General features: G+C 44.5%; 1 protein-coding gene across 1 annotated transcript in view; it reads right to left on the bottom strand.

Annotated features, from left to right (window-relative positions):
- The window catches only part of LOC120065926 (ankyrin repeat and BTB/POZ domain-containing protein BTBD11-B-like), a 137,937-nt gene that overhangs the window by 14,734 nt on the left and 96,962 nt on the right, over positions 1-26,241 (bottom strand). Inside the window, exons 3-13 of the mRNA XM_039016967.1 lie at positions 25,382-25,586; positions 14,119-14,271; positions 12,842-13,004; positions 9,658-9,747; positions 8,118-8,219; positions 7,266-7,359; positions 6,933-7,068; positions 6,480-6,712; positions 5,110-5,288; positions 3,338-3,443; positions 3,040-3,142 (exon numbers count right to left, since the gene is read on the bottom strand). Of these exons, the coding sequence (XP_038872895.1) occupies positions 3,040-3,142; positions 3,338-3,443; positions 5,110-5,288; positions 6,480-6,712; positions 6,933-7,068; positions 7,266-7,359; positions 8,118-8,219; positions 9,658-9,747; positions 12,842-13,004; positions 14,119-14,271; positions 25,382-25,586 (1,564 nt within the window). The remainder of the gene's footprint in view (positions 1-3,039; positions 3,143-3,337; positions 3,444-5,109; positions 5,289-6,479; positions 6,713-6,932; positions 7,069-7,265; positions 7,360-8,117; positions 8,220-9,657; positions 9,748-12,841; positions 13,005-14,118; positions 14,272-25,381; positions 25,587-26,241) is intronic.

The raw sequence follows: 26,241 nt of genomic DNA, 5'->3' as shown, positions 1-26,241 counted from the left end.
AGGAGTTATGTAAGGGTAGTTGGGAATAGGAGTTATGAAAGGGTAGTTGGGAACAGGAGTTATGAAAGGGTAGTTGGGAACAGGAGTTATGTAAGGGTAGTTGGGAACAGGAGTTATGTATGGGTAGTTGGGAACAGGAGTTATGTATGGGTCGTTGGGAACAGGAGTTATGTATGGGTAGTTGGGAGCAGGAGTTATGAAAGGGTAGTTGGGAAGAGGAGTTATGTATGGGTAGTTGGGAACAGGAGTTATGTATGGGTAGTTGGGAACAGGAGTTATGAAAGGGTAGTTGGGAACAGGAGTTATGAAAGGGTAGTTGGGAACAGGAGTTATGAAAGGGTAGTTGGGAACAGGAGTTATATAAGGGTAGTTGGGAACAGGAGTTATGAAAGGGTAGTTGGGAACAGGAGTTATATAAGGGTAGTTGGGAACAGGAGTTATGAAAGGGTAGTTGGGAACAGGAGTTATGAAAGGGTAGTTGGGGACAGGAGTTATGTATGGGTAGTTGGGAACTGGAGTTATGTAAGGGTAGTTGGGAACAGGAGTTATGTAAGGGTAGTTGGGAACAGGAGTTTTGAAAGGGTAGTTGGGAACAGGAGTTATGAAAGGGTAGTTGGGAACAGGAGTTATGTATGGGTAGTTGGGAACAGGAGTTATATAAGGGTAGTTGGGAACAGGAGTTATGTATGGGTAGTTGGGAACAGGAGTTATGTATGGGTAGTTGGGAACAGGAGTTATGAAAGGGTAGTTGGGAACAGGAGTTATGTAAGGGTAGTTGGGAACAGGAGTTATGTATGGGTAGTTGGGAACAGGAGTTATATATGGGTAGTTGGGAACAGGAGTTATGTAAGGGTAGTTGGGAGCAGGAGTTATGTATGGGTAGTTGGGAACAGGAGTTATGTATGGGTAGTTGGGAACAGGAGTTATGTATGGGTAGTTGGGAACAGGAGTTATGTAAGGGTAGTTGGGAACAGGAGTTATGTAAGGGTAGTTGGGCACATGAGTTATGTATGGGTAGTTGGGAACAGGAGTTATGTATGGGTAGTCGGGAACATGAGTTATGTAAGGGTAGTTGGGAACAGGAGTTATATAAGGGTAGTTGGGAACATGAGTTATGTATGGGTAGTTGGGAACAGGAGTTATGTAAGGGTAGTTGGGAACAGGAGTTATGTAAGGGTAGTTGGGAACATGAGTTATGTATGGGTAGTCGGGAACATGAGTTATGTATGGATAGTTGGGAACTGGAGTTATGTATGGGTAGTTGGGAACATGAGTTATGTATCGGTAGTTGGGAACATGAGTTATGTATGGGTAGTTGAGAACATGAGTTATGTATGGGTAGTTGGGAACAGGAGTTATGTATGGGTAGTTGGGAACAGGAGTTATGTATGGGTAGTTGGGAACAGGAGTTATGTATGGGTAGTTGGGAACAGGAGTTATGTATGGGTAGTTGGGAACAGGAGTTATGTATGGGTAGTTGGGAACAGGAGTTATGTATGGGTAGTTGGGAACAGGAGTTATGTATGGGTAGTTGGGAACAGGAGTTATGTATGGGTAGTTGGGAACAGGAGTTATGTAAGGGTAGTTGGGAACATGAGTTATGTATGGGTAGTTGGGAACAGGAGTTATGTATGGGTAGTTGGGAACAGGAGTTATGTATGGGTAGTTGGGGACTGGAGTTATGTATGGGTAGTTGGGAACAGGAGTTATGTATGGGTAGTTGGGAACAGGAGTTATGTATGGGTAGTTGGGAACAGGAGTTATGTAAGGGTAGTTGGGAACAGGAGTTATGTAAGGGTAGTTGGGAACAGGAGTTATGTAAGGGTAGTTGGGAACATGAGTTATGTAAGGGTAGTTGGGAACAGGAGTTATGTATGGGTAGTTGGGAACAGGAGTTATGTATGGGTAGTTGGGAACAGGAGTTATGTATGGGTAGTTGGGAACAGGAGTTATGTATGGGTAGTTGGGAACAGGAGTTATGTATGGGTAGTTGGGAACATGAGTTATGTAAGGGTAGTTGGGAACAGGAGTTATGTAAGGGTAGTTGGGAACAGGAGTTATGTAAGGGTAGTTGGGAACAGGAGTTATGTAAGGGTAGTTGGGAACAGGAGTTATGTAAGGTAGTTGGGAACATGAGTTATGTAAGGGTAGTTGGGAACAGGAGTTATGAAAGGGTAGTTGGGAACAGGAGTTATGTAAGGGTAGTTGGGAACAGGAGTTATGTAAGGGTAGTTGGGAACAGGAGTTATGTAAGGGTAGTTGGGAACAGGAGTTATGTAAGGGTAGTTGGGAACATGAGTTATGTATGGTTAGTTGGGAACAGGAGTTATGAAAGGGTAGTTGGGGACAGGAGTTATGAAAGGGTAGTTGGGAAAATGAGTTATGTAAGGGTAGTTGGGAACATGAGTTATGTAATGGTAGTTGGGACCAGGAGTTATGTAAGGGTAGTTGGGAACAGGAGTTATGTAAGGGTAGTTGGGAACAGGAGTTATGTAAGGGTAGTTGGGAACATGAGTTATGTAAGGGTAGTTGGGAACATGAGTTATGTAAGGGTAGTTGGGGACAGGAGTTATGAAAGGGTAGTTGGGAACATGAGTTATGTAAGGGTAGTTGGGAAAAGGAGTTATGTAAGGGTAGTTGGGAACATGAGTTATGTATGGGTAGTTGCCCTCACTTGCCTGCAGATAGTTAAGGTGGAATTTATACCATATTTCTTCTACTTATCCAATCATTTCAGATCTACATAAGTCCCTATTAGGGGGAAAGTAGGAATATACCCAGATGCAGTTTAACACCTTCCTAGATTAGTGTGTTTTAGTCCAGGACTAGGCTTAATCAGTGTCCAGGGAAACTGGCCTGTGTGTGTGTGTGCGTGTGTGTGTGTGTGTGTGTGTGTGTGTGTGTGTGTGTGTGTGTGTGTGTGTGTGTGTGTGTGTGTGTGTGTGTGTGTGTGTGTGTGTGTGTGTGTGTGTGTGTGTGTGTGTGTGTGTGTGTTTGTGTGTGTGTGTGAGAGAGAGAGAGAGAGAGAAGTGTTCTGACCTGCCAGAGGCGGTGAAGAGCAGGACTTTGTGGGCGTAGAATGGCTTCCCCTCCACCAAGAAGGTCACATCTGACATCTCCTTGTTGTTTAGGAAATGAGGATCTGGAAGGCAGATTCATCATCTATTTTATTGCAGCTCACTTCTGAATTTCTAGTTTATGACCATCTTTGGCCACTAAATGGAGCATTTGTCTATGCTGATGTGAATCAGTGCAGTGTTATGTATGACGTGCTCCATAGCAGAAATCTAACTTTTACTACTAAGCAATAAGACCTAATCCTTCTTCTCCTGCTCACCCAGGCGTGAGGTCTGTTTCCTCTTGATCTCGGAGAGTTTGGGGATGGGGTACGGCCCGTAGCACTGGGTGAAGATCAGAGACAGCTGCTGGCTGATCACCTCATTCTGGAACATCGCAGATATGGAGAGGGAATACAGGGGAGTTAGATATCAGACAGGTTTTATACACTCCATACACACAATATAGATAAAGGCAGGTACAGGTATCTATTACCACATTCACTTCCACATTGCCCAGTAGGTCAAGTCACAAAGGCTGCTGATTAAACAAGCACCGGTGTTCACAGTCAATCAGTGAGTAGATTATCTAGTGTTGCTTTCAGAAGGATGAAAAATAACATCTGCAGACCACAGAGGACCCAACGTAACAGACCCACACTTGTTGATGGACTGAATAAAACCCTCATTTTGCAGTAACTGGTGCTATAATGTATTGTGTGCCACACCAGTATGGAGAACATAATAACAAGTCCCCTTTATAGAATAAGTCCACATTTCTCATATCACATCCTGAACATGAAAACATACACATCTTCTCAGTGTTACTCTCTGTTGTGCATCAGTCTGCCCTTTGTGTGTGTGTGTTAAACAAGGAGGTGTAAATAGACTGTTACACACACAGTCTGGCTAGAGGAAGATGAACGTTCTCTACCTTGAAGTCACACATCATTAGCGGGGATATGACAGGACAAACAGTGACGGGGGTCCCTGGCGTCTCATAGAGTAGGTATCACTGCCTCTGCCATAGATCAACCCTGACAGGGACAAGGGCAGCTGCTGGAATGGGACAGGAGAGGCCGGTGTGTGGCGGGGGCTTTGTGTGTTTGTACATTTGTCTGTGTTTGTGTATTTATGTGTATGTGTGTGTGTGTGTATGTATGTGTGTGTGTGTATGCGTGGGTGTGCATGTGTGTGTGTGAGTGTCCATGCATATGTGTGTGTTCATCTGCTCCCTCTCAGTAATAATGCACAAACGCAACTACATGACAGGCCAACAGTTAGTTGATATAAGAAAAGGCATTGAACTGTTCTAATATATTATTGAGGTATTATGTTGGATCTAATGCTGCAGTGAATCTTGAGGGGATAAATAGAGATGGGTGGGGTTTGAAGAATGGGTACAATTTAGAAGCAGAGGGCATAAATCATAAATCAATGCACTAATTGAAATGGTTTGGGCCTGGGGGGTTCCGCCAGTCAGTGTGGAGCTGAGGGCTGCATTATATAATCACAATAAGACAAATGGGTCATGTTCCAAATGCCAGCCTATTCTCGATTTAGTGTACTACTGTTGACCAGGGCTCATAGGAATGCAGAGGAGACTGAGCCAAGCGAGTAGGCCATGTTTCTATAAAGGGGAATAAGAATGTCCATAGGTTCCTTCTTAAGGGTATGGTTGTGAAGCAGAAAGAAGACATGTTTATCTTCACTGTCAGGAGAGAAAGAAGAGACAGATATGGAGGTAAAGAAGAACAGGGGATGTTGGGATCTGACAGCATGCTTCACATTGTGTATTCCCTCTGAAATTCCTCTTATCTCTACGTTTATTTTGTATGTGACCAATTTCCCAATGCAACCAATACAGTTGAAAGTTGAAGAAAGTGGGATATGGATACGGAAAAAAGCTGAATGTAGAAAGTTAGATGTGTGCCCAATTCAGATTTAGAATACATTTTGCCTTTAAGATTATAATGAATAAGATGGGGGACCTGATCCTAGATCAGCAATTGTCTGAGACACTTTTTGAATACAGGCCATGATATCCAGTCACCTTGCTGGCTCGTAGGATCTGAAACAAGAGTGGCAGGCCGTGGGTGATGAGCTCCTGTGTGTACTCCTCCTCCTCAATACAGCTGAACTCCTTGAGCAGGCCCTGGATCAGTGGTCTCCGATGTTGCAGGAAACACGTCCGCAGAGACTCCAGCCAGGTGTGCAGTGTCCAGGGGACCCCTGAGACACATACACACACAGAAATGATTACATCTACACACACAGAGATGTTTACATCTACACACACAGAGATGTTTACATCTACACACACAGAGATGATTACATCTACACACACAGAGATGTTTACATCTACACACACACTTGACATTCCGCCAACTTTGAGAAAAAACACTTTACATCAGAGTCGTGCCTGTTGTTCACATGTAAATCTGCCATCTCATTAGCTAGAATGTTCCTGTCTGCTTCCAACTCCTCCCGCCTGCTTACATTGATTCCCATTGTTAATATTGCCAGCAATATATCTTGTCAACAAAACTATAATAAATATAATATGGTGAGAACACACTAACAGACCTTAGTGGAATGAGGAGACAAATGGAAAAAAAACACAAGGTTGCTACACAAACAGCCGGCCTTCATTCCATTGGAAAAACAACAACAACACAGGCAGAACATCTATAGTTTGCTCCATGTGACTGGAATGCAAGCGAATGGCCACGGCAATATGGATCTCTTAGATTACAATGTATAGGTCAGACCTGAATGTATAGCTATTATACTGACAAAAGGCTGCGCATATCTATACTGTAATTACTGCATTGTGAAGACCTAAAGAAAGTACATGTTGTTTACAAATATGCAGTTGACCTGAAACTAAGTCCATGGTTGATGAGGTGAACGTCTATATATCGTTCCCTGTTGCAAGTCCACAGACATGCAGTTGGCATCTCAACATGTTACTAATCTGGTCTTGGTTATTGAGCCTCTATACCAGAGGAGGCTGGTGATGGAAGGACAGCTCATAGTAATGTCTGGAATTGAATTAATGGAATGGTGTCTAACTCATGGAAACCATGCATTTGATACCATTCCATTTAGTCCATTCCAGCCATTAACCTGTCCTCTGATTTAAAGTCCCACCAGCCACCACTGATCTATACTGTAGTTCAGGGGTGGACAACTCCAGTCCTCGAGGCCTGATTGATGTCACACTTTAACTCCATCCCTAACAAACACGGCTGATTAATCAAATTGCATTCTAAACTGAAGATCATGACTAGGTGATTATTGGAGTCAGGTGTGATAGCTGGAGCTGGGGCAAAACTGTGACACCAATCAGGCCCTCAAGGACTGGAATTGCCCACCCCTGCTGTAGATAGACTATAAAGTGTTACTAAAGTATGTACTAACCCAGGCTGCGTATGTCGATGGTGATATCCACATGTCCGTGTTCAGAGCTGTGGTACATGGCCTCTCTCAGGGCCTTGAGCTTGGCCTTGCCTGTCCGGACCAGGTCCAGCTGGGAGGGGTTCCTCTCCTCCAGGCCCCTTTCTTCCTCTGTCCCCTCGGCAAGGATCTCCTCCAGGGACAGCACGTCCCCTTTCCCCTTCTCCGTCTGGGACAGCAGCTTGCGGAACACGTTCCTTTATGGGGAGGATAGCAGACAGAGATATGTGATAGTAGTGATAGTGGTGATAATGTAGTGATAATGCAGGGAAGCTATGATGTTAAATGTATAGTGACATGTGTGTGTGGGGGGGGGGGGGGGGGGTATGTGTGTGTGTTCGCGAGAGAGAGATATGTTTTCTCTCTACCTATAATTTCTTGCTCATTGTCGTGTGTTGTGAGTATAGTCCGTGTTACCTGTGTCCATGTGCTGCTGCTAGACTGTAGGAGTTCATGTCTCCATGAGGGGCAGTAGAGATACCGTTACGATACACTGTTCCCACCATGGGGTCTGCTCCTCTCTCCAACAGCAAACTGACCAGCTCAAAGTTACCTGGGGAAGAGGTCAATATATACTATATTAGTTGAGGGTCAAGTTGAACTGAGAATGTGTGTATGAAGGTGGTTTATTGTGGATGTTGTGTGTGTCTGTCCATGAACATCTCAGCTAGTCTGCCTATATCTGCTAGGTGTCTGTGTGTACAGTATGTGTATGCTACATCTTCTAGATCTGCATAGTGCATAGTGTACCTGCAGCGGAGGCAAGCTGTAGCGGGGTCTCTGTGTAGTTCTCCATACCGTCCTGTAGGGAGCCCTCTACGTTGGCCCGGGCATCCAGGAGCAGCTATGGAGGGCAGGGGGGGAGGCAGCTTAGGGACAGTTCTACCCCAAAAAGCCTGGACACTAAATCAGTATTTATTCAACCACAAATGCTGTTTTTCTGCTTTCAGCCATGTGATTTCCATGTCCTTCCAAAACCCTTCCATGAGGCTGTGGAAAAAGTGCTGCTACACCTTTTCATTTGAGATGTAGAAGTAATTAGTTCTAGCAGTTCAGTGGAAAAATCATTGCGATGTTGGTCCATTGTGCTTGATAACCATTAGCAACGGGGACAAACAGATTGTCCTGTTTCCACTAAGTTAATACATTGCGTGCACACTGAAAGACGGAAGTAGAGAATCAGCTCGTACTTTTCTGACAATAAAATGGGACGAACACTCCTAAATGTATTGAGTGTTTCCATTTGAACCAGTTTACATTGAGTTTTCAAGCTCAGTTCACTCAGCATTCAATGACATTCAATAGACACAACATTCATAGGATTAAGGAGAAAACACATTTTAGCCATTATTATGACCATTTATAAGTCATGATAATAATAACCATGACACCAGGATTGGGGTCAATTCCATTTCAATTCAGTCAATTCAGGAAGTAAACCAAGCTTCCAGTTCCAATTTTTCTCATTGCTATTAAATGAAAAGATTATTTCAGTTAACTTCCTGAATTTTCTGAATTGACCCCCACCCTACCTGACACTATACACAATGGGAGGTGAACAGACAGAAAACACAGTGAGGTGAAAAAGGATGACGTCACTACCTGCACGACAGGGACATGTCCGTGTAACACGGCGAAAGTGAGTGGTGTTCCCAGGCGCGTTTCGGGGTTGACTGAGGGGTACTTGTGCACTGTGTTTGGCACCTGGGAAGTCATTGGGGAGGTTCAGGGGAGAGAGATATGAAGCCATTAAAATGCTAGTCTATGCAGCAAAGACAAGCAGCTAAAGGGGGGAATCTAAAGGAGTGCTGGGTCGTATTCATTAGGCACCAAACATAATAAACATACAGAAACAGGGAAGGCTTACTTGGACTTTTCCAATAAGAAACTTTCATTTCTGTTTTCCATTGCGAAACCTTTAAAAAAAGTTTTACATTGCTTGCCCTAATGAATACAACCCTGAGGTAACTAGCAAAAGCAGACATCCTCTGCACAATAGCCTGACTTGTTTCTAACCAACTCGATAGATCCCATCTAGTTCTGTCTTGTCCCGCTTAGTCCTGTAGTCCTATTTGATACTTTAAACTTTCCACTCTGTTCCAGCCCTGATGTGTCTGACAGCGATAGACATGACTCTGAGTCCAAGACTGACCTAAGGTGACCTCAGTAACTAGACCACATCTCCTCTCAGGCAAACAGTCAGTTAGGGGCTGAGACAGACCCGTGAACGAAGCACACAAACTCACATTCCCTTGAGCATCTCTCAGAGCCTCTGAAGCAAAAAGACTCGTTTCAAACTTTTCTCTAATTTACTTTTCTCTAATTTGCTTTACTTTAATTTACGTTTCCTTAATTACTCTGAGGATACACAGAGGCAGAAGTAACATTTTTAATGAATGTTTAATCTATTTGACTGGTGTGTGTGTCTGCGGTGCTTCAGAAATACTGGAAGCAAAAAACTTCCTAATCAATCAAATCAGTCACATGCTCCATTTAACTTTATTGAGATGAATCATTGCTGCATTAACGATAAGTTATGACCTCACTGTGATGATAATGAGCGGTTCTGGGGTTTATCACTATTATGGGTGACATGAACTCTGGCGTGATGGCTGGTGGGTTACACATGCATGAGGTGATTAGCCAAGGCTAGGACCAACAGGCATAGGCCACCATTACATGTAAGTAGGCTACAACCAAAGAACCCCCTAAGCTTACCAGGGGCTCCTTGAGAAATGACTCAAACATATTAGTACAGTATTTAACATTATCTTATCATTCTTCATATCAAAGGTACAGCTAAAAGGTGAGCTTACAGTTGTGTCTGTGTAATTAAATTGTAAACAGTGTTATTATATTTTGTACAGTAAACAGTATGGTGGCCCATGCCTCGAGATAATGACCTTCTACACACTATACAGCATGGCAACAGGAGAGGAGGAGTGGGGACAGATGAGGGACAACACAATCTGAGTTTTCTCCTATCTCACACCACATAAATTAGCCTGATCCCAGATCTGTTTGTGCTGTCTTGTCACAACATGAAAATTACCATATGAGTTGGCAAGACAGCACAAACAGATCTGGGATCAGGCTACACACAAATCATTCTACACAACATGGTGTTGCCATCGTCCCTGACCTCACTGTTGATGTCGGCTCCAGCGTCCAGCAGCATCTGGACCATTGCTTCATCCCCTCTCACACAGGAGTACATCAGAGGGGTCATTCCCTGGTAGATGAATCACACAGGGAGTCAGGGGTCAGATGATTAATTGGTCAACTTACAGTTAGGGTGGACTGTTGTTTTGTTTGACAGATATTCCAGATGTTCAGGGTTATGTGAGTTGAATAAAGCAGATGTCAAGGCCATTGTTTTTGTATGACAGTGTATGGCTGCTTTACACTGTCTTTATACTGTGAGTTAATACTGTGTTAGCCCGCTGAGCTAAAGCTTAGGTACTATCTCGGGGAGCTAACACAAGTCTTCGGGTCTCAGACAAGGTTACTCATCATGCAAACGTGGAACCACCTCCCTTACATGTGCACAGGTCGAAGCCATCAACACAACAATCCTCAGTTTAACCGGTATCTGACTTCTTGGATGTGCTCACAGCTCACTTGGACTCACTTGGACTCACTTCCCCTCCAGCCACTTTGATTAACTAGCATGTGGAGTGGGTGGAGTGGGTGTTCCGTAGCTCTAAGTGACTGGGAACACCCAGTGTTTCCACTAGGCTACTCAGTCAGTCTAAACATCAAAGACACACAGTCTGAAGGGAATGAGTTGGGTTCCTCAGCTCAGAACAGCCTAGAACTAAAAACTGGGTTTCCATTAAAAATGAATGTGGCTGGTACATTAGATGTGTGTGGGGGGGGGGGGTATCTGACATTTTATCAAAGCCTTTTGGATGACAACCTTTTTTTAACCAAGACAGAAGAATTTATAACTTACTTTTTCCAACAAAACATAGGTACAGCAGATTCCCTTATTGTATGGGCCACTTTTAAGTATGCATTTAGAGGCCATGCAATTCAATACTCATCTTTAAAACAAAAACTATTTACGTCAAAAGAGTTCATATTAACAAAGAACATAGAGGGGCTAACAGTACAGAAAGATAACAATAAAAACTGTACCATAGAGGCACTGAAAGTTAGAGGAAAAACAAAAAGAAATGGAGGAACTTATTCCAAAAATATCAAATGTAATATATTATAAAAATAAAGCAAACTGTATGGAATATCAGCAAATATCAGCAAAAAGCAACAAATATTTTTTTAAATCTTCAACATATACTGAACAAAAGTATTAACTCAACATGCAACAATTGGAGGTCTTGGGTTGGCGTGGTTACACAAGGTCTGTGGTTGTGAGGCCGGTTAGATGTACTGCCAAATTCTCTGAAATGAAGTTGGAGGCAGCTTATGGTAGAGAAATTAACATTAAATTCTCTGGCATCAGCTCTGGTGGACATTCTTGCAGTCAGCATGTCAATTGCACGCTCCCTCAAAACTTGAGGCATCTGTGACATTGTGCTGTGTGATAAAACTGCACATTTTAGAGTGGCCTTTTATTGTCCCTAAAACAAGGAGCACCTGTGTAATGATCATGCTGTTTAATCAGCTTCTTGATAATCCATCCACCTGACGGGTGTGGCATATCTTGTCAAAGGAGAAATGCTCACTAACAGGGATGCAAACCAATTTGTTCTCACAATTTGAGGGAATGTCTCACTCCGTGTTCAAGAATGACATTTTTCCCTTTATTCAGATTACAACGTCTCACTTTCGGTTATTTTAAAATTAAATAATCTCCAAAATATCGATTTTGTTTTAAACAAGCCATAGAAAGTTGGTTGCAATTTCAGTTTAATCCACCAGAAAAGAAAGAATAAATAATACAACAAATATTATTGTTAAACTCAAATATACTAATTGATAAAAATATATATATTTTGGGAGAATAAATAGGACTGGTGGAGTTATGTCACACATGCAGCCAACAAAATATATGCTCTACCCAAAATTACAACCAACTAAATGCAGCAAAATGACGCTGGATTCAAAACTTTGTGTTTTTCAATTTCAATTATTATACAAATTCTTGCAATCAATAGAATGTTATATATATGGGGGATACAATGCAGATTTTGCTGCAAAGAGACAGAATTATTAGATCCTTTGTTTTGGTACTATCCATATGTAGCTTGTTTTTGGTTTCAGGTTCAGGAATGGCTGAAGAATTGCAACATTTACCTAAAGCTAACTCTGCAAATAGTACTGCTGGGTTATTTGAAAAGTCATAGTTAATCGATCAATAATATAATAATACTCTTATCTTTCATTTACCATCTGTAGAAACTATGATAATAGAAAGGTTTAGAACGTTTGTGAAACATCACAGCACAGTTGAAAAATATATGGCAAATAGAAATCAAAACTGGATGGTGTTCAGAGATGGATGGGAGGGGTTGAGGGTAGCTGAAGGATGGGACTAAAAACAAACAAAAGATAACTATTGTAAAATATATTGTGTCTGTAAAATGTAAATAGCATGTATAAGCTGGAAGTAGAAGCCGACTGTATGTGTTGTTGTCCATTAGTTTATTCCAATTAGGTGGTAGAGTTAGGGGAAAATAATAAAGGAAAATATATATATTAAACAAAATATATGACGGTTTGGAAATTATGCAGACAATTACACTGATAGAAGCCACAATCGATCTGCAATTTAACCCTAAAATGATAAAAAAAAAAAAAAAAGTGGAGGGTCAAATTGAGTTGAGAATGTGGGTGGGTGGTTGGGGTATGGGCATGTGTGTGTATATCCATCCAGGTGTACATGTGGCCGAAGGGGTGCATTCGTGCTTGTAAGAGTGTGAGCATCTTTGCCAGTGCTTGCCTGCCTGCAAGGTGTCCTTGTGGACTGGTGCCACGTCTGCTGTAAGTAACGTAAGCCAAATCCTCACATCATCAGTCAAATCCTCACATCATTCCCCAAGCAGTGTGTGTGTGTGTGTGTGTGTGTGTGTGTGTGTGTGTGTGTGTGTGTGTGTGTGTGTGTGTGTGTGTGTGTGTGTGTGTGTGTGTGTGTGTGTGAGAGAGAGAGAGAGAGAGAGAGAGAGAGAGAGAGAGAGAGAGAGAGAGAGAGAGAGAGAGAGAGAGAGAGAGAGAGAGAGAGAGAGAGAGAGAGAGAGAGAGCGAGAGAGAGAGAGAGAGAGAGAGAGAGAGAGAGAGAGAATGTGAGTTCTTTCATGTGTATGTGAGGGTGTGTATGTGCGTGCGTGCATTTGTGTGTGTGTGTATGTGTGTGTCTAACTAACCTGTTCACTCATGCTGTTGATGCCGTCAGGCCCCAGCAAATTGACAGCCTGTTTGACCAGGTCGGTCCGGCCACAGTTGAGCATACGGAATCCCAGGTCCTGGAGGAACTTAGCCTCTGTGGATGCTGCATCCAACTTCCGGGACGCACAGAAGTCATCTGTCCTGGTAGGGAAATCACAGGAAAGTAAATAAATTAGCTGAATTCAGAGTTACACTCAGCTTCCTATCAATCCTCTGGATGAACATGATTTGCATGTTAACTGATTAGTGTCAATGTGAGGACAAATGCTTACTGTATGAGGTTATCCTGGGTTTGCGTGTGTGTGTGTGTGTGTGTGTGTGTTTTATTTATTTCACCTTTATTTAACCAGGTAGGCTAGTTGAGAATAAGTTCTCATTTACAACTGCGACCTGGCCAACAACACAGAGTTACACATGGAATAAACAAGCGTACAGTCAATAACACAATAGAAAAAAAGAAAGTCTATATACAGTGTGTGCAAAAGGCATGAGGAGGTAAGGCAATAAATAGGCCATAGTAGCGGAGTAATTACAATTTAGCAAATTAACACTGGAGTGATAGATGAGCAGATGATGATGTGCAAGTAGAAATACTGGTGTGCAAAAGAGCAGAAAAGTAAATAAAAACAATATGGGGATGAGGTAGGTAGATTGGGTGGGCTATTTACAGATGGGCTATGTACAGCTGCAGTGATTGGTTATGTAACGGCTTTCGTTGGTGGAAGGAGAGGAGGACCAAAATGCAGCGTGGTACGTATCCATAATAACTTTTAATCGAGAATGAATACAAAAATGAACAAGAGAATAAATGAAAACCGACACGGTCCCGTATGGTGCAAACACTGAAATGGAAAATAACTACCCACAACCCATAGTGGGAAAACAGGCTACCTAAGTATGATTCTCAATCAGAGACAACGATCGACACCTGCCTCTGATTGAGAACCATACTAGGCCAAACACATAGAAATATAACGTACAGACCAAAACATAGAAAAACAACATAGAATGCCCACCCCAACTCACGCCCTGACCAAACTAAAATAAAAACATAAAAAAGGAACTAAGGTCAGAACGTGACAGGTTAGCTGCTCAGATAGCTGATCTTTAAAGTTAGTTAGGGAAATATAAGTCTTAATGTGTGTGTATGTATGTATGTATGTGCATGCGTGTGTCTCTGAGTTCATACTGAATGTGTGTGTTTCAAGCCTGCGTGTGTGCCTGCGTGCCCTGTGTGTGTGTTTCCATGCCGTACTTGAGCTGGCGTGGTTCACAGTCCACCCCTGGCAGCAGCAGCCTGGCGGCCTGCCGGACGTCGTCACTGTCCACTGAGAAGCTACGGCGGTGCTCTGCGTGGGCCACCGACACCCTGAGCCACTCCATTAGAGGAGGTAGAACCAGGAACGGCCTGCAGGGGGAGACACACACACACACACACACACACACACACACACACACACACACACACACACACACACACACACACACACACACACACACACACACACACACACACACACACACACACACACACACACACACAGGAGTCATCAATATCAGCTATCGGCTGAATGGTAGTCTGGTTGTTGTCTTGTTTCAGTACATACCTTGGATAAGCTTAGCTTACAGAAATTCAAACCATTGCCATTCAGAGGATCCGGGTTGGAGGGACACAAAACTGACTTGAGATCTGTGTCTTGGGGCAAAGTTTCCTCCTACTCCTTTATTCAGAGACCCTAACAGCTGGTTCCCATTTCAAATTACATTACAAATATTAATATGTATCTGCACCTGTCTGTCATAGACATATTATTATTAATATGAATATATATGTCATGTTGATATTGAATAATTTTGATGTGACTCTCTAAGTCACTGCTTGATATCTCATACAGGATGGTTCAATGTGTTGAATGTCCTTGACCCCAGCTTCACTCCTTTATTTGTAATAGCTATATGTCACTCATCATCAATCTGTCATTCATCAATGCTATTCTAACCTGAGGGAGAATCCTGCTCTTTAGTGATTCAAGGTTTCATCACTGCACAAATGCAAATTACTCTCTTCAAAGACATGGGAAACATGTGACCTTGAGGCATTATGAAGTAATTTGTACACGTGTTTTCAAAATATTACATTATCTTTGAAGACTCACAATTAGGCATAGACCTAGCCAAGTTTTAAAACGTGATTGGAATCACACAACTTTCCCAATTCCGCTCTACAAATCTGCTCGTTAGGAACCTTTCTTTGCAGAGCGCAGAGCTGAAGCAGACTGGGGAAAAGAGACCTGGGGGACATATTAGCCGTTAGCTCTCCATTACAGGGCAGTAAAGTCTGGATCTCCGGAGGAGGCCTGCTCATAACCAACTTTCAGCTTTTTCCCCCACTTCCCCTCCCCCTGACAGGGGTTTCCACATAGCCTGTGGACATACTGGGCCGGTGAGGTTATATAATGTATAGAGATAATGTACAGTTGTTTTTCCTCACCATGTGATATGGCAAAGAAAAGATAGATAACTATTTGCCATAAAGTCATCAAACACAGAATTACTGAAAAATATATTGCGTAGGACTGTAAGAAGAAAAAATGTATGTTCTTGAATTTGATATACCCAGAGGGTATATCTGAGCCAAAATGGTTCCAATGACGTCAGCTTCCCAGTTCCCAGCAGGGTAAGAGTTTGATCAAATTCTGAAGGCACGGACACACTGGTTGCGTTTGCCGGCCGAGAGTACTTAGCACATCTGTACAAAGTTGCGAGCCGTAATTTGCAAACAGAGCGCAAACCGATTTTACATGTAGAATTGCTCAAAAATGTTGTCAGTCAGTCCCTAAAACACACTGCGCCAAAATGAGAGGCAGATAAACGCAGATGAACAGCTCCCCTTGGGGGAACACACTAAAACATGGACTTCATACACACTAAAACATGGACTTCATACATTCTAAAACATGGACTTCATACATTCTAAAACATGGACTTCATACATTCTAAAACATGGACTTCATACACACTAAAACATGGACTTCATACACACTAAAACATGGACTTCATACACACTAAAACATGGACTTCGTACACACTAAAACATGGACTTCATACACACTAAAACATGGACTTCATACACACTAAAACATGGACTTCATACACACTAAAACATGGACTTCATACACACTAAAACATGGACTTCATACATTCTAAAACATGGACTTCATACACACTAAAACATGGACTTCATACACACTAAAACATGGAATTCATACATTCTAAAACATGGACTTCATACATTCTAAAAACATGGACTTCATACATTCTAAAACATGGACTTCATACATTCTAAAACATGGACTTCATACACACTAAAACATGGACTTCATACACACTAAAACATGGACTTCATACATTCTAAAACATGGACTTCATACATTCTAAAACATGGACTTCATACATTCTAAAACATGGACTTCATACACACTAAAACATGGACTTCATACATTCTAAAACATGGACTTCATACACACTAAAACATGGACTTCATACACACTAAAACATGGACTTCATACACACTAAAACATGGACTTCATACATTCTAAAACATGGACTTCATACACACTAAAACATGGACTTCATACACACTAAAACATGGACTTCATACATTCTAAAACATGGACTTCATACACTCTAAAACATGGACTTCATACATTCTAAAACATGGACTTCATACACACTAAAACATGGACTTCATACATTCTAAAACATGGACTTCATACATTCTAAAACATGGACTTCATACACACTAAAACATGGAATTCATACATTCTAAAACATGGACTTCATACACACTAAAACATGGACTTCATACATTCTAAAACATGGACTTCATACACACTAAAACATGGACTTCATACACACTAAAACATGGACTTCATACATTCTAAAACATGGACTTCATACATTCTAAAACATGGACTTCATACATTCTAAAACATGGACTTCATACACTCTAAAACATGGACTTCATACATTCTAAAACATTTATTATTTATTATTTTTTATTTCACCTTTATTTAACCAGGTAGGCTAGTTGAGAACAAGTTCTCATTTGCAACTGCGACCTGGCCAAGATAAAGCATAGCAGTGTGAACAGACAACAACACAGAGTTACACATGGAGTAAACAATAAACAAGTCAATAACATAGTAGGATAAAAAAAGAAAAAAAAAGAGAATCTATATACAATGTGTGCAAAAGGCATGAGGAGGTAGGCAATAAATAGGCCATAGGAGTGAATAATTACAATTTAGCAGATTAACATTGGGGTGATAAATCATCAGATGATCATGTGCAAATAGAGATACTGGTGTGCAAAAGAGCAGAAAAGTAAATAAATGAAAACAGTATGGGGATGAGGTAGGTAAATTGGGTGGGCTATATACCGATGGACTATGTACAGCTGCAGCGATCGGTTAGCTGCTCAGATAGCAGATGTTTAAAGTTGTTGAGGGAGATATAAGTCTCCAACTTCAGAGATTTTTGCAATTCGTTCCAGTCGCAGGCAGCAGAGAACTGGAAGGAAAGGCGGCCAAATTAGGTTTTGGCTTTAGGGATGATCAGTGAGATACACCTGCTGGAGCGCGTACTACGGGTGGGTGTTGCCATCGTGACCAGTGAACTGAGATAAGGCGGCGCTTTACCTAGCATAGCCTTGTAGATGACCTGGAGCCAGTGGGTCTGACGACGAACATGCAGCGAGGGCCAGCCGACTAGAGCATACAGGTCGCAGTGGTGGGTGGTATAAGGTGCTTTAGTAACAAAACAGATGGCACTGTGATAAACTGCATCCAGTTTGCTGAGTAGAGTGTTGGAAGCTATTTTGTAGATGACATCGCCGAAGTCGAGGATCGGTAGGATAGTCAGTTTTACTAGGGTAAGTTTGGCGGCGTGAGTGAAGGAGGCTTTGTTGCGAAATAGAAAGCCGACCCTCGATTTGATTTTGGATTGGAGATGTTTGATATGAGTCTGGAAGGAGAGTTTGCAGTCTAGCCAGACACCTAGGTACTTATAGATGTCCACATATTCTAGGTCGGAACCATCCAGGGTGGTGATGCTAGTCGGGCGTGCGGGTGCAGGCAGCGACCGGTTGAAAAGCATGCATTTGGTTTTACTAGCGTTTAAGAGCAGTTGGAGGCCACGGAAGGAGTGTTGTATGGCATTGAAGCTCGTTTGGTGGTTAGATAGCACAGTGTCCAAGGAAGGGCCAGAAGTATACAGAATGGTGTCGTCTGCGTAGAGGTGGATCAGGGAATCGCCCGCAGCAAGAGCAACATCATTGATATATACAGAGAAAAGAGTCGGCCCGAGAATTGAACCCTGTGGTACCCCCATAGAGACTGCCAGAGGACCGGACAACATGCCCTCCGATTTGACACACTGAACTCTGTCTGCGAAGTAGTTGGTGAACCAGGCAAGGCAGTCATTAGAAAAACCGAGGCTACTGAGTCTGCCGATAAGAATATGGTGATTGACAGAGTCGAAAGCCTTGGCCAGGTCGATGAAGACGGCTGCACAGTACTGTCTTTTATCGATGGCGGTTATGATATCGTTTAGTACCTTGAGCGTGGCTGAGGTGCACCCGTGACCGGCTCGGAAACCGGATTGCACAGCGGAGAAAGTACGGTGGGATTCGAGATGGTCAGTGATCTGTTTGTTGACTTGGCTTTCGAAGACCTTAGATAGGCAGGGCAGGATGGATATAGGTCTGTAACAGTTTGGGTCCAGGGTGTCTCCCCCTTTGAAGAGGGGGATGACCGCGGCAGCTTTCCAATCCTTGGGGATCTCAGATGATACGAAGGAGAGGTTGAACAGGCTGGAAATAGGGGGTGCGACAATGGCGGCGGACAGTTTCAGAAATAGAGGGTCCAGATTGTCAAGCCCAGCTGATTTGTATGGGTCCAGGTTTTGCAGCTCTTTCAGAACATCTGCTATCTGGATTTGGGTAAAGGAGAAGCTGGGGAGGCTTGGGCGAGTAGCAGCGGGGGGGGGGCGGAGCTGTTGGCCAGGGTTGGAGTAGCCAGGAGGAAGGCATGGCCAGCCATTGAGAAATGTTTGTTGAAGTCTTCGATTATCACGGATTTATCGGTGGTGACCGTGTTACCTAGCCTCAGTGCAGTGGGCAGCTGGGAGGAGGTGCTCTTGTTCTCCATGGACTTTACAGTGTCCCAGAACTTTTTGGAGTTAGAGCTACAGGATGCAAATTTCTGCTTGAAAAAGCTGGCCTTTGCTTTCCTGACTGACTGCGTGTATTGGTTCCTGACTTCCCTGAACAGTTGCATATCGCGGGGACTATTCGATGCTATTTGTCACGTTCCTGACCTGTTTTCTCTTGTTTTGTATGTGTTTAGTTGGTCAGGACGTGAGCTGGGTGGGAATTCTATGTTGTGTGTCTAGTTTGTCTGTTTCTATGTCAGCCTAGTGTGGGTTCTCAATCAGAGGCAGATGGTAGTCGTTGTCTCTGATTGAGACTCATATATAGGAGGCTTGTTTTGTGTTGGGATTTTGTGGGTGTTTGTTTCCTGTCTCTGTGTTTGTGTTCTGCACCAGATAGGACTGTCTCGACTTTCACATTTGTTGTTTTTGTATTGTTGTAAGTGTTCACCGTTTATGTTCAAATTAAACATGTTGAACACTAACCGCGCTGCATTTTGGTCCTCTCCTTCATCTCAGGAAGAAAGTCGTTACAGAAACACCCACCAAACCCGGACCAAGCAGCGTGGCAACGGGCAGCAGCAACAGCAGCAGCGGTACCAGGAGGAATGGTCATGGGAGGAAATCATAAACGGAAAAGGACCCTGGGCAAAGGTGGGAGAGAATCGCCACTCTTGGGAGGAGAAGGAGGCAGCCACAGCCCAGGAGCGCTGGATTGAGGAGGCAGCACGTAAGAGAGGCTGGAAGCCCGAGAGGCTCACCCAAAAATTTCTTGGGGGGGGGCTAAAGGGGAGTGTGGCGAAGCCGGGTTGGATACCTGAGCCAACTCCCCGGGCTTACCGTGGAGTGAGAGGGCGTCGTACTGGTCAGACACCGTGTTATGCGGTAAAGCGCACGGTGTCCCCAGTACGCGTGCTTAGCCCAGTGCGGGCTATTCCACCTTGCCGCACTGGGAGGGCTAGGTTGGGCATCGAGCTGGATGTCATGAAGCCGGCCCAACGTATCTGGCCTCCAGTACGTCTCCTCGGGCCGGCGTACATGGCACCAGCCTTACAGGTGGTGTCCCCGGTTCGCCTGCATAGCCCAGTGCGGGTTGTTCCACCTCGCCGCACTGGCAGGGCTACGGGGACCATTCAACCTGGTAAGGTTGGAGAGGCTCGGTGCTCAAGAGCGCGTGTCCTCCTTCACGGTCCGGTATATCCGGCGCCACCTTCCCGCCCCAGACCAGTACCACCAGTGCCTACACCACGCACCAGGCTTCCAGTGCATCTCCAGAGCCCTGTTCCTCCTCCCCGCACTCGCCCTGAGGTGCGTGCCCTCAGCCCGGTACCTCCAGTTCCGGCACCACGCATCAGGCCTATAGTGCGTCTCAGCCGGCCAGAGTCTGCCGTCTGCCCAGCGGCGCCTGAACTGACCGTCTGCCCAGCGGCGCCTGAACTGACCGTCTGCCCAGCGGCGCCTGAACTGCCCGTCTGCCCAACGCCGTCTGAACTGTCCGTCTGCCCAACGCCGTCTGAACTGGCCGTCTCCCCAGCGCCATCGGAGCCATCCGTCTCCCCAGCGCCATCTGAGCCATACGTCTGCCCAGCGCCGTCTGAGCCATCCGTCTGCCCAGCGCCGTCTGAGCCATCTGTCTGCCCAGCGCCGTCTGAGCCATCCGTCTGCCCAGCGCCATCTGAGCCATCTGTCTGCCCAGCGCCATCTGAGTCATCCGTCTGCCACGAGCCATTAGAGCCGCCCGTCTGTCCCGAGCCATTAGAGCCGTCCGTCAGTCAGGAGCCGCTAGAGCCGTCCGTCAGTCAGGAGCTGCCAGAGACGCCAGCCAGTCATGAGCTGCCCTCCAGTCATGAGCTGCCCTCCAGTCATGAGCTGCCCTCCAGTCATGAGCTGCCCTCCAGTCATGAGCTGCCCTCCAGTCATGAGCTGCCCTTCAGTCATGAGCTGCCCTCCAGTCATGAGCTGCCCTCCAGTCATGAGCTGCCCTCCAGTCATGAGCTGCCCTCCAGTCATGAGCTGCCCTCCAGTCATGAGCTGCCCTCCAGTCATGAGCTGCCCTCCAGTCATGAGCTGCCTTCCAGTCATGAGCTGCCTTCCAGTCCGGAGCTGCCACTAGTCCGGAGTTGTCCCTCTGTCCTGAGCTACCTCTCTGTCCTGAGCTACCTCTCTGTCCTGAGCTACCTCTTTGTCCTGAACTACCTCTCTGTCCTGAGTTGTCTCCTCTATTGTAGAGGGGAGTTGGTGAAGGTTCCTGGACCATGGTCGGGGGCGAGGGTCGCCACTCAAGGGACGCTAAGGAGGTGGACAAAGACAATGGTGGAGTGGTGCCCTCGTCCACCGCCGGAGCCGCCACCGCGGACAGATGCCCACCCAGACCCTCCCCTTGAGTTTTTAGGGGTGCGCCCGGAGTTCGCACCTTGAGGGGGGGGTTCTGTCACGTTCCTGACCTGTTTTCTCTTGTTTTGTATGTGTTTAGTTGGTCAGGACGTGAGCTGGGTGGGAATTCTATGTTGTGTGTCTAGTTTGTCTGTTTCTATGTCAGCCTAGTGTGGGTTCTCAATCAGAGGCAGATGGTAGTCGTTGTCTCTGATTGAGACTCATATATAGGAGGCTTGTTTTGTGTTGGGATTTTGTGGGTGTTTGTTTCCTGTCTCTGTGTTTGTGTTCTGCACCAGATAGGACTGTCTCGACTTTCACATTTGTTGTTTTTGTATTGTTGTAAGTGTTCACCGTTTATGTTCAAATTAAACATGTTGAACACTAACCGCGCTGCATTTTGGTCCTCTCCTTCATCTCAGGAAGAAAGTCGTTACACTATTGCAGTTCGCCACAGGATGTTTTTGTGCTGGTCGAGGGCAGTCAGGTCTGGAGTGAACCAAGGGCTATATCTGTTCTTAGTTCTGCATTTTTTGAACGGAGCATGCTTGTCTAAGATGGTAAGGAAGTTACTTTTAAAGAATGACCAGGCATCCTCAACTGACGGGATGAGGTCAATATCCTTCCAGGATACCCGGGCCAGGTCGATGAGAAAGGCCTGCACGCAGAAGTGTTTTAGGGAGCGTTTGACAGTGATGAGGGGTGGTCGTTTGACAGCGGACCCGTAGCGGATACAGGCAATGAGGCAGTGATCGCTGAGATCCTGATTGAAGACAGCAGAGGTGTATCTGGAGGGAAAGTTGGTCAGGATAATGTCTATTAGGGTGCCCATGTTTACGGATTTAGTGTTGTACCTGGTGGGTTCCTTGATGATTTGTGTGAGATTGAGGGCATCTAGCTTAGATTGTAGGACTGCCGGGGTATTAAGCATATCCCAGTTTAGGTCACCTAACAGAACAAACTCTGAAGCTAGATGGGGGGCGATCAATTCACAGATGGTGTCTAGGGCACAGCTGGGAGCTGAGGGGGGTCGGTAGCAGGCGGCAACAGTGAGAGACTTATTTCTGGAGAGATTCATTTTTTTAATTAGAAGTTCGAACTGTTTGGGCATAGACCTGGAAAGTATGACAGAACTTTGCAGGCTATCTCTGCAGTAGATTGCAACTCCTCCCCCTTTGGCAGTTCTATCTTGACGGAAAGTGTTATAGTTGGGTATGGAAATCTCTGAATTTTTGGTGGCCTTCCTAAGCCAGGATTCAGACACGGCAAGGACATCAGGGTTGGCAGAGTGTGCTAAAGCAGTGAGTAAAACAATCTTAGGGAGGAGGCTTCTGATGTTGACATGCATGAAACCAAGGCTTTTTCGATCACAGAAGTCAACAAATGAGGGTGCCTGGGGACATGCAGGGCCTGGGTTTACCTCCACATCACCCGAGGAACAGAGGAGTAGTAGGATGAGGGTGCGGCTAAAGGCTATCAAAACTGGTCGCCTAGAGCGTTGGGGACAAGGAATAAAAGGAGCAGATTTATGGGCGTGGTAGAATATATTCAGGGCATAATGTGCAGACAGGGGTATGGTGGGGTGCGGGTACAGCGGAGGTAAGCCCAGGCACTGGGTGATGATAAGAGAGGTTGTATCTCTGGACATGCTGGTTATAATGGGTGAGGTCACCGCATGTGTGGGAGGTGGGACAAAGGAGGTATCAGAGGTATTAGGAGTGGAACTACGGGCTCCATTGTGAACTGAAACAATGATAACTAACCCGAACAACAGTATACAAGGCATATTGATATTCGAGAGAGACATATAGTAAGGCATAAAGTTATCGCAGGTCTTGATTGGGAGAGCTAGCTAAAACAACAGGTGAGACAACAGCAGCTAGTCAGCTAACACAACAGCAGGTAAAATGGCGATGACTAGGCAGAGAGGGTCGGATTAACTACACACAGAGCCTGAGTTCGCGGCTGGGGCCGACGGATAAACACAAATAAACAGAATGGAGTACCATGATTAATGGACAGTCCAGCAGGCATCAGCTATGTAGCCAAGTGATCATAGTGTCCAGGGGGGAGCAGTGGATGGAGCAGGGAAGCCGTCACCACGCTAGCACGCAGCGTTTAAAGTTAGTAGCCCGGGGGTGGTCTGCTCAGACGGAGGACGGTTGAGGGCACAGCGGATGGAGTATTCGTCGGCAGACCAGACGTGGTGGTGCGGCGGGGCGCCGTGTCGACAGAGAATCCAAGCCAGATGGCGAAAGAGGTATTGTAGAATTTTGTTTGCTAACTGGTGCTAGCTTCGTGGCAGTGGCGTTAGGGGATAGCTTCGGGACTGGGTGCAAGCTAGCTGTGAGCTAGCTAGCTGCAAGCTGTGAGCTAGCTAGCTGCAAGCTGTGAGCTAGCTAGCTGCTAGCTAGCTGCAAACTAGCTGTGAGGATCAGAAGTAGTGGCTCAGGGATTACGGCAGGAATCCGGCGTTGTTGTGGAGAGACAGTCCGATGCTGGTAGATTGGCGAGTAATATCCAGGCTAAGAACAGGGCTGGTGTCTGTGCAGAAGGTAAAAGTGACTAAATAGCTTGTAGCTGATTAGCTGGTTAGCTACTGGAGGATCTTGAATGTGTTCCAAAGTTAAAAATAATAGCGATTCCGTATCACGTTGGGTGAGGCAGGTTACCGGAAGGTATAATCGAATTAAAAATCTAAAAGAGATAGAAAAGTTTTCGATTTTCGACACACTAAAACATGGACTTCATACACACTAAAACATGGACTTCATACATTCTAAAACATGGACTTCATACACACTAAAACATGGACTTCATACATTCTAAAACATGGACTTCATACACACTAAAACATGGACTTCATACACACTAAAACATGGACTTCATACATTCTAAAACATGGACTTCATACATTCTAAAACATGGACTTCATACACACTAAAACATGGACTTCATACATTCTAAAACATGGACTTCATACACACTAAAACATGGACTTCATACACACTAAAACATGGACTTAATACACACTAAAACATGGACTTCATACATTCTAAAACATGGACTTCATACACACTAAAACATGGACTTCATACACACTAAAACATGGACTTCATACACACTAAAACATGGACTTCGTACACACTAAAACATGGACTTCATACACACTAAAACATGAACTTCATACACACTAAAACATGGACTTCATACACACTAAAACATGGACTTCATACACACTAAAACATGGACTTCATACACACTAAAACATGGACTTCATACACACTAAAACATGGACTTCATACACACTAAAACATGGACTTCATACATTCTAAAACATGGACTTCATACACACTAAAACATGGACTTCATACATTCTAAAACATGGACTTCATACATTCTAAAACATGGACTCCATACATTCTAAAACATGGACTCCATACAGCCTCTAACTTGTATTGAACTGTAATGACTATGTTAGTGACACCAACTGAATCAAAGCCATCAACTTTGACTGTGCATGTGTGGATATGAGTCTGTTTCAAAAGTAATTTCCTGCTGTTTTCCCACACAGGTGATTGTTAGGGCTTACTATGCCTTAACAAGCTGTCAATTGACTCCATTTCCATTGAACCAATGGAAATATTATTCCTCGACAGGAAAACATCTGGTTTAGGGATGTGGGGGAGACTTTGGAGGTTCACTGTTAAAACTGAATACAGATTTGTCTGGCGTACTTCAGAATGGCTTTGGTTCACCATAGAATTAAAGTACTACCATGATATTTGTGTCAATACCTATCTGATCAAGAGATGAATGTGGAGGTTCAGTACAGGACAGAGATTCTCCTGAGCTGTGAATCATAACTGTCTATCTACACCGTCAATGTAGAGATTTACCATATATATAACAGTCTCATTTGAGGTGTGTGTTACCTCTCTGTCTGCAGGGTAACCTTAGAGGGTTCTACGTTGGGGTTCTCCCATTCCACCTGGGGACAGTGCATGAAGTAGCAGAGAGTGTAGAGCGCCTCAGGCTCCCAGTGTACTGGGCTACTCTTCTGGTGGATGGGCGTCCCGTTGCTATGGTTCTTCACATGCAGCGGCTGGAGGTGGTGCATGGCCCGGGAGACCAGGTCACCTGCAGAACACAATGAAAAGAGCGGTGGGGTTACACACACATCCACAATAAAGTCAGGAGCTGGACAATAAGAAGGTCATAGAGAAATGGAGGGAATGTCCTCTTGTTTTCACACGCATGCGTACACACACGCACACAAACGTGTACACATGCACGCTGTCAGGGGAGATAGATAATATAGAGAATATCTAGACCCCATGGTGAAGAGACATAAACACAGACAGACAGACAGACAGACAGACAGACAGACAGACAGACAGACAGACAGACAGACAGACAGACAGACAGACAGACAGACAGACAGACAGACAGACAGGGGTTCATCACCATCCTCTCTAAAGGAGCTTCCGTCGAGTAAAAGCATAGCCACAACTGTTTTTTATGAAATATGAATATTTAGGAACATAATATTCTCCTTGCTATTTCCTCATGCTCTCCATAATCCTCCAGTACTTTTAGGTCATGCGGTTTCACTAAAACTCTCTGCTTAAAAGGATTTCCTCATAAAATGTGAATATTCTCCAGATGCTTCAAATGGCATGGCAAAAACTGTTTTCCACAACATTTTTACTGAGCTGAAAGGGACAGGACATATTGCCTTCAAATGCCTTGCAGACCTGGAAGCCAGACAACGAGACAGCTGGGCCCAACTAGA

Source organism: Salvelinus namaycush, chromosome 21, assembly GCF_016432855.1.
Source record: "Salvelinus namaycush isolate Seneca chromosome 21, SaNama_1.0, whole genome shotgun sequence".
Taxonomy (NCBI): domain Eukaryota; kingdom Metazoa; phylum Chordata; class Actinopteri; order Salmoniformes; family Salmonidae; genus Salvelinus; species Salvelinus namaycush.
Note: the sequence above shows the minus strand (reverse complement) of the source record. Positions and strands in the feature narration are given on the sequence as shown.